Genomic DNA, 13,706 nt, shown 5'->3' with positions numbered 1-13,706 from the left:
AGTCCCCCTTTTGCATTAGTCTCCTGTTTTATTACCTCGTGATCAGAGAATGGGGCCCATATGGTTTCCACTTTTGGAATCTGATATTCTTTGTGGCCTAGAACATCAAGTTTTACAAATGTTTGACGGGAAGTTGAAATGAGTCTTGGGTTGATGGGAGGGGGCAGAAATCCACCCATACTAGAGCAGGCCGCCAAGGGGATGTCCGAGTAAGGAAGACCCCCGGTGGATCCCGATCCTCCAGGTCTGTCCCAAGTTTCCCGCTATTTTTCTCTATTTCTTGCTCTCTCCTTCTTATCCTTCTTCTCTCTGTGTGCTGACTTCAGTATCTCTCAACAGATGCATTTATCCCCTGGGGGGTGGGGGGTGGGCAGGGAGGGGACATGATGGATAATCCCTCCAATTTAGCCACCTCAGAGGAAGCAAGATTCTTCTGCAGGACCCTTAGGGGAAGGCCAGGGGAGGGCCGTAACAGCCCCCGCTTGAGTCACAGCTGTCGCCAGGACTGGAGCTGCGTAAGCTCCCAGGACCAATGTCCAGCCCCACCACCAACACACACAGCTACACGGGGAGGGCAAGAGTCAGCACCCCAAAGGAAGGTGGGTGTTCTCCACATAACCAGAGTCAGAGAGCAAAGCATACAAATACATCCTGCCTGGGAAACAAGATGTTCCATCAAGACATCAAAAGAGTGAGGGCGTGGTCCTCCAAGGCCTCACCCCATCATGCCCCCTGGGTCTATGACTTCTCAGAAAGATGCACGAGAGTCTCAGCTGCAACTGTTCTCTCCTTCAAACTTCTAGTTGTGACACTACTTGTGGCATTTTATTTATTTATTGACCACTGCATGTGAGGTCTTAGTTCCCTGACCAGGGATAGAACCCATGACCCTGTATTGGGATCATGCAACTTAACCACAGACGGCCACGGAAGTCCCTACTTGCTACATTTTAAAGCTACCTCTCTGCATTCAAATTTATAAATAGAAAAACTCACTGGGCTGTAACTTTAATAAAGATGCAACAGTTTTCTTTGTCCCAGTGAGAGATTTTTTTAAGGATTTTTTGAAAAATTAACCCAGCACCTCTTCACTTTTCTTCCTTCTCATAATTTCTCCCTCTCTTGCTCAAAAGGTCTGTTCCTCCCAAGTCTGCCCCCACTCACCCTCACCACCCACCTGTCCAGATTTGAGACTCTGAGTTCAGAAATGCTAATGATGAGAACACTACGTACTCACCACAGAAATCTTGGAAAATATAGACAAGTATAAGAAGGGACAAAAGGGCTTCCCTGGTGGTCCAGTGGTTAGGAATCCGCTTTGCAATGCAGTGGACACTGGTTCAATCCCTGATCTGGGAAGATCCCACATGCCACAGGGCAACTAAGCCCATATGCCACAACTACGGAGCCCATGTGAGGCAATGACTGAAGCCCATGCACCTTAGAGTCTGTGCTCCACAACAAGAGAAGCCACCACTATGAGAAGCCCATACACAACTCGAGAGTAGCCCCCATCACCCGCAACTAGAGAAAACCCACAGACAGCAATGAAGACCAGCAGAGCCTAAATAAATAAATAAACATTATTTTTTTAAAAGAAAAACTAATTTTAATCTCACAAAGTATTTTTATTTCTCTCCACTTTCTTCCATGCACACATATATTTTTATAATATTTAGACCACACTGTATGTGTTTATCTAATCTGCATTTTTCATCTAATATTACACATGGCTTCCACCATGTCATTTAAAAAGATCTTCTAAAACTTGGATTTTAAGAATCATAGAGAATCTCCTTGCATGAGCACAGTGCATTCCATTTAACTCAACTGCCCACTGATGGATATTAAACTATTTCCAATTTACTTATAAGCTCTACTGCATTGAACAGATCGGGACATAAATAAATGTTTCAGTGCATCTCTGATTTTTTTCTCTTAGAGATAAGAGATGTGACTCCACCTGGCATCTTGGTCACACTTGCTACAACGGTGTGTGTAAGTGTGTTAGTCTTTCAGTTCTGTCTGATTCTTTGCAGTCCCATGCACTATAGCTCTCCAGGCTTCTCTGTCCATGGAATTCTCCAGGCAAGAGTACTGGAGTGGGTTGCCATTCTTCTCCAGGGGATCTTCCTGACCCAGCAATCGAACCTGGGTCTCCTGCATCGCAGGCAGATTCTTTACTGTCCGAGTTTAGGCAGATGTTAATCAAAGGGCATAAATGGTGTTAAGGATCTGGAAACACAATGGCAAATTGCTTTCCAGAAACAGTGAAACCATTTGCATCCCTACCCATGCTGCGTGAGGGCTGGTTTCACATTCTCACTCAACTTTTACCAGGGCCTTTTAAACTGATTTTTAATTTAATTGAGGACTTGAGGGATTAAAAATCACTAATAACCCTAACCCCCACCCCAAATGAGGCTGTGGGTCCTGCTCTGGTGTCACTGTTGGCTGGGGTCCCTGCCAGCCTTGTTCCCCGCTCCTTCAGGGTGGCCTAACACAGTGCCTGACCAAGAGAGCCACTCAAAAAATATCTGCTGTGTGTAGTCTCATAACCACTTCTGAACCCAAAATTCACCTTGCAAATTCCCATCTACATGCATCCTCACTATTTTGTTCCACTCTGTCTACTGAGTCTCAGTCTCAGTTCAGTCACTCAGTCGTGTCCGACTCTTTGTGACCCCATGGACTGCAGCACACCAGGCTTCCCTGTCCATCACAAACTCCTGGAGCTTACTCAAACTCATGTCGATCGAGTTGATGATGCTATGCAACCACGTCATCCTCATCCTCTGTCGTCCCCTTCTCCTGCCTTCAATCTCTCCCAGAGTCAGGATCTTTTCCAAAGAGTCAGTTCTTCACATCAGGTGGCCAATGTATTGGAGTTTCAGCTTCAGTATCAGTCCTTCCAATGAATATTCAGGACTGATTTCCTTTAGGATGGACTGGTTGGATCTCTGTGGGGTCCAAGGGACTCTTAGGAGTCTTCTCCAACACCACAGTTCAAAAGCATCAATTCTTCGGTGCTCAGCCTTCTTTATGGTCCAACTCTCACATCCATACATCACTACTGGAAAAACCATAGCTTTGACTAGATGGATCTTTGTTGGCAAAGTAATGTCTCTGCTTTTTAATATCCTTTCTAGGTTGGTCATAGCTTTTCTTCCAAGGAGTAAGCATCTTTTAATTTCATGCCTGCAGTCACCATCTGCAGTGATTTTGGAGCCCAAGATAATAAAGACTCTCACTGTTTCCATTGTTTCCCCATCTATTTGCCATGAAGTGATGAGACTGGATGCCATGATCTTTGTTTTTTGAATGTTGAGTTTTAAGCCAGCTCTTTCACTCTCCTCTTTCATTTTCATCAAGAGTCTCTTTAGTTCTTCTTAACTTTCTGCCATAAAGGTGGTGTCATCTGCGTATCTGAGATTGTTGATATTGAATTTGTGGGTATTGTGGGTACTGTCTACTGAAATTACGGGTACACTGACGTGCCATTCATTCTGGGACACATGCTCCCATCCAGCAACGTTCATACTAGGACATGAGGCCCTAGAAAGCACTTGTATTAAATGAAAGTTGCTCAGTCGTGTCCGACTCTTTGAAACCCCATGGACTATACAGTCCATGGAATTCTCTAGGCCAGAATACTGGAGTGGGTAGGCTTTCCTTCTCCAGGGGATCTTCCCAACCCAGGGATTGAACCCATGTCTCCCACATTTCAGGCAATTCTTTACCAGCTGAGCCACCAGGAAAGCCCAAGAATACTGGAGTGGGGAGCCTATCCCTTCTCCAGCGGATCTTCCCAACCCAGGAATCAAATTGGGAATATGAAATGGCGATGTTGACAGCAGACCCTTTCACTTATCAGCCTGGGCATGTAAAATAGATTTCCTCCCCAAAGAGGAATAGCCTATAAAAATACCTCAAAAGACAGGGGCCACCACTATCAGCACTGAGAGTTATTTGAAATGCTCTCAGAACCTGTGAGAATATGTCTAGCCAAAGGACATGGCCGTGCATTGCAATTAAATTAACAGTGTTTCAACATGTTTTGTTTCTGCACTCACCGTGGACACTTCTGCTGCAGGCCTGCATCCCCTCACAGTCCAGCAAACAGAAAAACTCGGTTCTTTAAACAAATGCTACTCTTTGCTGCAAGAGCTAAACATGGGGATGACTCACCATCTGTGAATCGGGATCTAGTTATATCAACGATACCTCCAACTACGGGATACCATGGAGAGGCTCAAAGGAGCCAGGTAGACCTATCCACTTGATGGGGCCTATAACCTTCAAGCCATACAGCTAAGAGGGGGGAGAAAAAAAGCAGTGTGAAGAATAGCCTTAGTGCACTACCATCCGTGTGATTGAAAGAAACCAGTGGGACCTTGGGGCAGAAGGAAATGCTCCACACATCCTTGCTGGTTCAGGTGCCCCTGGAAGAAAACCTAGGAAGGGGTAGAGTTTATTGCTTCCAGAGTGAAGAATCAGACTGCTGGGGACAGGAAGGAGAAAGGGAGCTTTTTCAGTATCTGTCTGAAATGGCAACCCACTCCAGTGTTCTTGCCTGGAGAATCCCATGGACAGAGAATCCTGGAAGGCTATATAGTCCAGAGGCTTGCAAAGAGTCAGACATGACTGAGCATGCACACACCCACACCCACACCCACACCCACCCACACACACACACACACACACACACACACACTCTGAACCTTTTGGCAGCAGGGAATGTCTCACTCTCCTTGTTGAGTCGACAGCCATGAAGGTCCACAGTGGTGAAGGAACAGAGGTGGAGGCTGGGGGCCTGGCAAGATGCTGCCCAGCAAAAGCAGGGAATCATCCTTGGGCACGTCAAACTGGATAGTCCAGGCATCCTCTGGGCCACCCCTTGCTCACCTGCAATGTGGAATTTTCTTGGTGCGTTCTGGTTTAACATTCCTAGCCTCCAAATGCAATTCCTCGATTATCATTGAGATTTCTGACAACAAGAAGGAGGAAAATGGCTTTTTCAAAAAATTTGTGTCCTGGGGACTTGCGTGGTGGTCCAATGGCTAAGACTACGGGCTCCCAATGCAGGGGGCCCGGGTTCAATTCCTGGTCAGGGAACCAGGTCCCACATGCTGCAACTAAGACCCAGTGCAGTCAGGTAAATAAATAAACACTTTATACTAAAATTTTTTAAATAAGATGAAAACTGTGTGTCCTTTGGAGTTATCTTCATAGTTTCTCACCAAAGCAATAGGATTAAAGATGGAAACATAAATCTCTTGTCTTGTGAGACCTGAGCAACATTTCTTTGTTTGGGTTCTTTTAGACAAGAAGTAACCCAGCTAACAAAGAGGGTGAAATAGAGCATACATGTGATTCAGCGGGGGGGATTTGCAACCCAATTCTCAGATCCATCACTCCTGAAACCCCTGGGTTTTATCAGTGGTACCCAAAGGATGTATAGAGGATGTTCATGATCACCTCCAGCATCCAGGAAGAACAATTAGCAAGCCTCATGATGTATATCTGTTTACCGCTTTGAATCTCCAAACTAATTATTGATTTTTAAGTAAGGGCTTCACACTAAATTTTAAAACTTTTAACTGTAAGTTATTGTTAAATTTGTGAAAATAATGTACTTCACACTGGGAAACTGCACTCATAAAATCTTTTTTACACTCAAACAATCCTGTACCAGGCAAAGATCTTGAAAAAAAGCAGATGTGGGATGCTCAACAGACGTGACTAATTTGTGTTCGAGTCCCACTGAAACCAGCTAAGCATTAAACACTTTCAGAAATGCCCTAGATGACTTACACCCCTTGGAGCTGCTGAGAATGTGGGGACAGAAGCAACCCTATCTACCTGGGGTGGAAGTGTAAATCAGTGCAGGCCCTTGGGGCACACTTCGGCAATAGCCAACAAAAAACATGTAGACTCATTGTCCTTCACTACAGCATCTAGGCATGCTATCCCAGAGATGTGCTAGCATCTTGCACTTGCAAAGATAGAGATGTTCAACCAGGCACAATGGCCATCCTCAAAAAGTCTACAAATGATAAATGCTGCAAAGGGTATGGAGAAAAGGGAACCCTCCTACACTGTTGGTGGCAACGTAAATTGATACAGCCACTATGGAAAAACTATGCTGCTGCTGCTAAGTCACTTCAGTCGTGTCTGACTCTTAGCGACCCCATGGACTGCAGGCTACCAGGCTCCTCCTTCCATGAGATTCTCCAGGCGAGAGTACTGGAGTAGGTTGCCACTGCCTTCTCCAAAACACTATGAAGTTTCATTTAAAAAAAAACTAAAGATAGAGTTACCATATGATCCAGCAATCCCACTCCTGGAGAAAATCTCATATCCAGAGAAAACTCTGATTCAAAAAAGTACATACACTCCTGTGTTCACAGCAGCACTATTTACAATACCAGGACATGGAAGCAACCTGAATGCCCATCGACAGATGAATGGATAAAAAAGATGTGATACATATACACAATGGAATATTATTCAGCCATAAGAATGAATTAAATAATGCCATTTGCAGCAACATGGATGAACCTAGGGATTATCATAGTAAGCGAAGTCACGTCATATAGAGAAAAACAAATATCACATGATATCACTTATATGGAAAATCTAAAAAGAAAATGATATAAATGAACTTATTTACAAAACAGAAAGAGACTCACAGACATAGAAAACAAACTTACAGTTAGCAAAGGGGAAAGAGGGGGCAGGGATAAACTAGGAGTTTGAAATTAGCAGATACAAACTTATATATAATATAGATAGGGGCTTCCGTGGTGGTCCAGTAATTAAGACTCTACCTTGCAATACAACAGACACCGGTCCCATCCCTGATCTGGGAAGATCCCACATGCCTCAGGGCAACCAAGCCTGTGTGCCACAACTACTGAGCCTGCACTCTGGAGCCCGAGAGCCACAACTACTGAAGTCTGTGCTCCTCAACAACAGAAATCACTGCAACAAGAAGCCCATGCACTGCAACTAGAAAGTAGCCCATGCTCTCCGAAACTAGAGAAAACTCATGCAGCAACAAAGACCCACCACAGCTACAAAATTTTTTTTAGAAATAAAATAAACAACAAGGTTCTACTGTATAGCACAGGGCACTATATTCAATACCTTGTAATAAACTATAATGGAAAAGAATCTGAAAAAGAAAATACACACACAAAAAAAAATTTAAAAAAAAAAGAAAATACACACACACACACACACACACACACACACATGCATAACTGAATCGCTTAGCTAGAAGCTAACGCAACACTGAAAATCAGTTGTACTTCAATTTCAAAAAATAAAGATGTTCTCACTGCACTAATTGTAAGAAATTAGAATCATGGACTTATATAACTGCAGAGTTAATAAATGACACTCTTTAAAAACAAAATCTACATACAATGGAGGTCTCTCACAGAGGGTTGCGGTCTGGTCTCCAAAGTACAATCATAAAGGAGTTGGTTAATTGCTGTTTTCTACCTCCCACAACAAAGATGGGCTTGATAAAGGACAGACATGGTATGGACCTAACAGAAGCAGAAGATATTAAGAAGAGGTGGCAAGAATACACAGAAAAACTGTACAAAAAAGATCTTCACGACCCAGATAATCACAATGGTGTGATCACTCACCTAGAGCTAGACATCCTGGAATGTGAAGTCAAGTGGGCCTTAAAAAGCTTCACTACGAATGAAGCTAGTGAGGTGATGGAATTCCAGTTGAGCTATTTCAAATCCTGAAAGATGATGCTGTGAAAGTGCTGCACTCAATATGCCAGCAAATTTGGAAAACTCAGCAGTGGCCACAAGACTGGAAATAGTCAGTTTTCTCTCCAATCCCAAAGAAAGGCAATCCCAAAGAATGCTCAAACTACCGCACAATTGCACTCATCTCACACGCTAATAAAGTAATGCTCAAAATTCTCCAAGCCAGGCTTTAGCAATACATGAACCGTGAACTTCCAGATGTTCAAGCTGGTTTTAGAAAAGGCAGAGGAATCAGAGATCAAATTGCCAACATCCACTGGATCATCAGAAAAGCAAGAGAGTTCCTGAAAAACATCTATTTCTGCTTTATTGACTATGCCAAAGCCTTTGACTGTGTGGATCACAATAAACTGTGGCAAATTCTGAAAGAGATGGGAATACCAGACCACCTGACCTGCCTCTTGAGAAACCTATATGCAGGTCAGGAAGCAACAGTTAAAACTGGACATGGAACAACAGACTGGATCCAAATAGGAAAAGGAGTACATCAAGGCTGTATATTGTCACCCTGCTTATTTAACTTACACGCCGAGTACATCATGAGAAGTGCTGGGTTGGAAGAAGCACAAGCTGGAGTCAAGATTGGCAGGAGAAATATCAATAACCTCAGATATGCAGATGATACCACCCTTATGGCAGAAAGTGAAGGGGAACTAAAAAGCCTCTTGATGAAAGTGAAAGAGGAGAATGAAAAAGTTGGTTTAAAGCTCAACATTCAGAAAACTAAGATCATGGTATCTGGTCCCATCACCTCATGGGAAATAGATGGGGAAACAATGGAAGCAGTGTCAGACTTTATTTGGGGGGGCTCCAAAATCACTGCAGATGATTATTGCAGGCATGAAATTAAAAGACGCTTACTCCTTGGAAGGAAAGTTATGACCAACCTAGATATCATATTAAAAAACAGAGACATTACTTTGCCAACAAAGGTCTGTCTGGTCAAGGCTATGGTTTTTCCAGTGGTCATGTATGGATGTGAGAGTTGGACTGTGAAGTAAGCTGAGTGCCGAAGAATTGATGCTTTTGAACTGTGGTGCTGGAGAAGACTCTTGAGAGTCCCTTGGACTGCAAGGAGATCTAACCAGTCCATCTGAAAGGAGATCAGTCCTGGGTGTTCATTGGAAGGACTGATGCTGAAGCTGAAACTCCAATACTTTGGCCACCTCATGTGAAGAGTTGACTCATTGGAAAAGACCCTGGTGCTGGGAGGGATTGGGGGCAGGAGGAGAAGGGGACGACAGAGGATGAGATGGCTGGATGGTATCACCGACTCAATGGGCATGAGTTTGAGTAAACTCCAGGAGTTGGTGATGGACAGGGAGGCCTTGCATGCTACAATTCATGGGGTCGCAAAGAGTCGGACAGGACTGAGCGACTGAACTGAACCTCCTACAACAGTGTTCCTTAACCTCCCCAGGCCCCAGGATCCAGGTGAGTCCAGTCTGTGCTCCTGTTTAGGGGCCATGCAAATAGGTTAGGGGGCCTGGGGCGGGTCCCAGGTGCTTGAAAGGCTTCAGCCCTGGAGGGCCTACTTTGTGTCTGGCTGCCTCATCACTTCCAGATGTGGCCTGCCCGCCCCCACCAGGCATGTGTAGGAAATGGTAGGAATGGGCTTCATGGCCGCATGACCTGAAGCAATTTAGGATTCCTTCTCCTGTAAAATCAGGGCTGGGACAGGCTGCCCTTTGTAAGAAGTGTTCTAAGCACTCTGAGCTGTAGTAGGCCTCTGGGGTCTCCAGGGTCAGGATCTCTGGGGGTGGGGCCCAAAGGTCAATATTTGCATTGTTTGCCCAGGGGATTCTTAGGCAAACTGAAAGCTTGAGAACTTCTGCAAGGGCCCTAACTGTGCTTATTTTAACTTGAGTTCTCATACATAAACACTGTGTGTCACATACGTATAATATTTATCCACTGCATATACAGAGTCAGCATCACATAACCCGGCTCGCCTGTAAGTTACTTCCGTCTTGCAAATGTGAGGGGACCTGGTTGGGGGACAATTCAAGATCATACAATGTATTATACATATCCTGAGTTTCTCCCATGCAGACCATTGAGCATGTATCTGGTGTGGATGGTGTTACTTCTTTCAGTCAACTCTGATTACAGTAACGAGACAGTATTTGTAGAAAAACTAAGAGCTGTTCCAAAACTGTTTTGTAAGACATTGATCTTGTTCCGTCAACAAGAGTGTCTGACTTTTTTGCAACCCCATGGACTGTAGCCTGCCAGGGTCCTCTGTCCATGGGATTTCTCAGGCAAGGATAAGTGGGTTGCCACCTTCTTCGTTCAATCCCAACCCAGGGATTGAACCTGCATCTCTTGTGTCTCCTGCATGGGCAGGCAGGTTCTTTACCATGGATGGTTGATGGTTTAGTCACCAAGTTGTATCCCACTCTTGCAATCCCACAAACTGTAGTCCGACAGGCTCCCCTGTCCATGAGATTTCCCAGGCAAGAATACTGGAGTGGGTTGACATTTCCTTCTCCAGGGAATCTTCCTGACCCAGGGATTGAACCCAGGTCTCCTGCATTGCAGGCAGATGCTTTACCGACTGAGCCACCTGGGAATTCCTTTGTAAGATGTTCCCAGTGTTCTTCAGTTTTAACTACCAAAGCTGACAGGTCAAGGGTATTTGCTTCATCTCAATTCCTGACTTTTCTATCAACTTGAGAATACTATTGTCACGTCTGTCATTCACTTCGTGCCTCAGTCTCTTTGCTTTCAGATCCATAAGGGCAACATGAAAATATGTTAACTTTTCATGGTGGTATTTCTGACATTAATTAATTCATAATTTTCATTGACACCATCACTTGCATTAAAAAAAAGGCATTAAATGGAGTATGTATTTTTACGTGTATGTCTGTATTGTTAAATCTTTTTTGTATGTGTTTCAAACATTCTTAGACAGTAAAGCATAAATGGGAATGTAGGTAAGTTATTCTTGTTCCAGGATTAAGTAAGTAGATTACTTTCTTAGAAAATATGTTTATAGTGCTTGCATTCCTAAGGATGTATACTGCCCAGCACTGAATCACTAGCTGCGCTGCGCTGCGCTGCGTTTAGTCACTCAGTTGTGTCCAACTCTTTGCGACCCCATGGACTGTAGCCCATCAGGCTCCGCTGTCCATGGGGATTCTCCAGGCAAGAATACTACTAGAGTAGGTTGCCATGCCCTCCTCCAGAGGATCTTCTCAACCCAGGAATCGAACCCAGGTCTCCTGAATTGCAGGCAGATTCTTTACCGTCTAAGCCACCAGGGAAGCCCTAACCACTAGCTTATGCGTGGCTATTTAAACTTAAGTTATTTAAAATAAAATAAAGGGACTGGCCTGGCGGTCCAGCAGTTAAGATGCCATGTTTTCAATGTAGTGGGCTCAGGTTCAAGCCCTGTTCATGGAACTAAGATAAAAATTAAAATTAAAACCTAATTCCTCAGCAGCACATTTCAAGTGTTCACTAGCCACAGATGGTGGGTAACACACTGAAGCACACAAACATAAGGCATTTGCAGCATTTCCATCCTCTCTGAAAGTTCTACTAGACAGCACTGTTACAGACTCTATACTATATCCAGTCATGTCTAGATGACAGCAAATGCTGGGGAACCATTTGTTGAATGAACAAGAAAATAATTAGCTCTAATTTGTCTTAATAATTCTTAAATATGACAGTCAAAACAGAATCAGCTTTAGCCCAAACCCATGTTTTGACACAACTGGATTAGCTGGAATCATTCCTTGATTCTGTCAACTTCCAGTTTTGTTTTTAAGGAACACTTCACAAATTTTGGATCATACCTCACCCTATTTATCTGAGAATTTAATTCTAGTCAAATCTGTCATATTTGTTTCTCCCAATAAATCACCTAAACATTATTTGACCCAAACTGGGTGGCCCCAGTTGGATAGACAATATATGTATTAAATCTTCCAGGAAATCGATTTTTTTCTTTTTCCCCAGTGAGTTGGGGTCAAATTGTAGACAAATTTATTTCTCAGAGGAAGAAAGAATTCTCTTAAATTTTCTTAAAAAAAAAAAAAAAAACCAAGCATCCCAGGATACCATATATCATCAAGAGGAAACGGGAAACTTCCAGGGCAAAAACCTCACACCCAAGATGAATTCTGCAAAGAAATGTGAGTTGAAACTGATCCAGCTATTTGTTGGATTACAACAAATACACCTTTGGCATCAGCCCCACAATTTACTGCCTGGCTCCAGAAGATGAGGATACAAAAAGAGCTAGAAATTGTACACAGCTCTCTTTAATCCAAGAGTGCAGGTTTTACCCCCAAAAGATGGGTTCCAGGCTGCAGCTCCTCCAAAGTAAGCAATCAAATCCTACCCCCCCAAGCAATCTTCCTCTTCCCCACCTCCTTTGCAAACAATATCTGAGTTTTCAAATGTTACCCAAGTTCCCTCCAGGATTATCAAAGGACTGTTAATCTATTTAACCAAATAAACTGAAGAACATGCCAAAAAATGAAAGATGGGCTCCTGCAGTTCCAGATTTTCTACAGTAGGCCTTTCCCGTTAAAACAGCAACAAATGTACACTTCTCCTGCAGAATCTTTTATAAATATGGTTTGAATGATCAAAATTACATTGACAGTCTACTGCAACAAGAAACGACTTTTCGATTTGCTCAACACAGAGTACTTTGCAGCTGCGTCCAAGGGAAAAGCAAAACCAGAAAATGAATTTTGAGTTAAATTGTACTGATGTGAAAAAAGTTAGCACTAACGTATTACTTTATTAACTTTAATAACATTACCTTTATTACTCATTTGACTTGCTCTGATTCAACAGCTAAATGATTTAAGAGGAAAGTTGCTCGTGGAACACTGCTCTCAACAGCATAAAAGGGTCACTGCCAAAGATGGCCCTACAGGACTCCAGGGCACCCCTTACTCTAAACGCGGTCCAGTCTCCTCTCTGTCGCATGCAACTGATCCAACGGATACCCACTGCCAAATCCTAGCGGGCCCATTAATGACTTAGTCCTAGATTAGAACCATCTCCTCAAATTTCGATCCCTCCCCCCGCCACGTTCATTTTCTTTACATCACGAAACAAAATATTTAAAAGGTGCAGTTGCTTTCCCGCTACATGCGCCCTAAAACTTGGGGGTTGGGTGCCACTCTTAACAAATTAAGAAGGAAGAGCCGTTCGTTTTCAGCTGATTCATTTTCCTCTCTTGCCTTTGGGGGGGAAAGTTGGGCTGCTCCGTTTTTGCTGCTCACCTCTTTGCCTCGTATTTTGTCTCCCATTCCTTCCCCACCCCCTTTCCAGCCCGTTTCGCTCCCGCGCAAAATAGTCCGACCGCTTTGAGACCAAGTTCAAAAATGCGGAGGGCACCTGGACCCTCGGCGCTCCAAACAGCGCCCCTCGGGGGCAGGGGCAGGAAGCAGCCGCCTTCGCCTCATCCCAACTTCCCCCCCATTCGGGCCAGAACAATGGCTTTTAGCCCGGAAAACGAAGTTCGGCGGAGGCCGGGCGCGCCCCGCAGACCAAGCGGGACTCGGCCGGTGATCGCCAGGTCAGAAGAAGGGAGGCGCTTCCTTCTTCCCAGCTAGGGACCTGCCCCAGCTCGGTGGACCCCCGCGCACCACCCGTACCCCCGGTCCAGCCAGACGAAGCGCGCGCGGGACCCCCGCCCCGGGCGCGAAGCCGAGCCCGCCGTGAACAATGCGCGCCCCGCCTCCTGGCACCGCCCCCGCGCGCTCATTGGCCCGCTCCGGAACAGGGCGGCCCGCGGGGGCGGGTGGCGGGCTGGGGCGCGCGGGGTGCGGCTGCGGTGCGCGTGCGCGGGGCGGGCCTGCGCGGGGCGGGGGCGGTGCTTTGTGTGCAGCCGGCAGGGCGCGCGGCGGCTGTGGCTGTGCGGGGAGCGGCGGGCGCCGC

At 45.0% G+C, this 13,706-nt stretch overlaps 1 protein-coding gene across 1 annotated transcript in view; it reads left to right on the top strand.

The window, feature by feature from the left end:
- The window catches only part of ENPP7 (ectonucleotide pyrophosphatase/phosphodiesterase 7), a 42,539-nt gene extending 29,267 nt beyond the window's left edge, over positions 1 to 13,272 (top strand). The window contains exon 6 of the mRNA XM_070478921.1: positions 13,123 to 13,272. Coding sequence (XP_070335022.1) covers positions 13,123 to 13,272 — 150 coding nt within the window. The remainder of the gene's footprint in view (positions 1 to 13,122) is intronic.
- The last annotated feature ends 434 nt before the right edge of the window (positions 13,273 to 13,706 follow it).

The sequence above is a fragment of the Odocoileus virginianus genome, chromosome 17 (genome assembly GCF_023699985.2).
Source record: "Odocoileus virginianus isolate 20LAN1187 ecotype Illinois chromosome 17, Ovbor_1.2, whole genome shotgun sequence".
NCBI classification, from domain to species: Eukaryota; Metazoa; Chordata; class Mammalia; order Artiodactyla; family Cervidae; genus Odocoileus; species Odocoileus virginianus.
The sequence above is the reverse complement of the archived record's forward strand: the minus strand, read 5'-3'. Positions and strand labels throughout refer to the sequence as shown.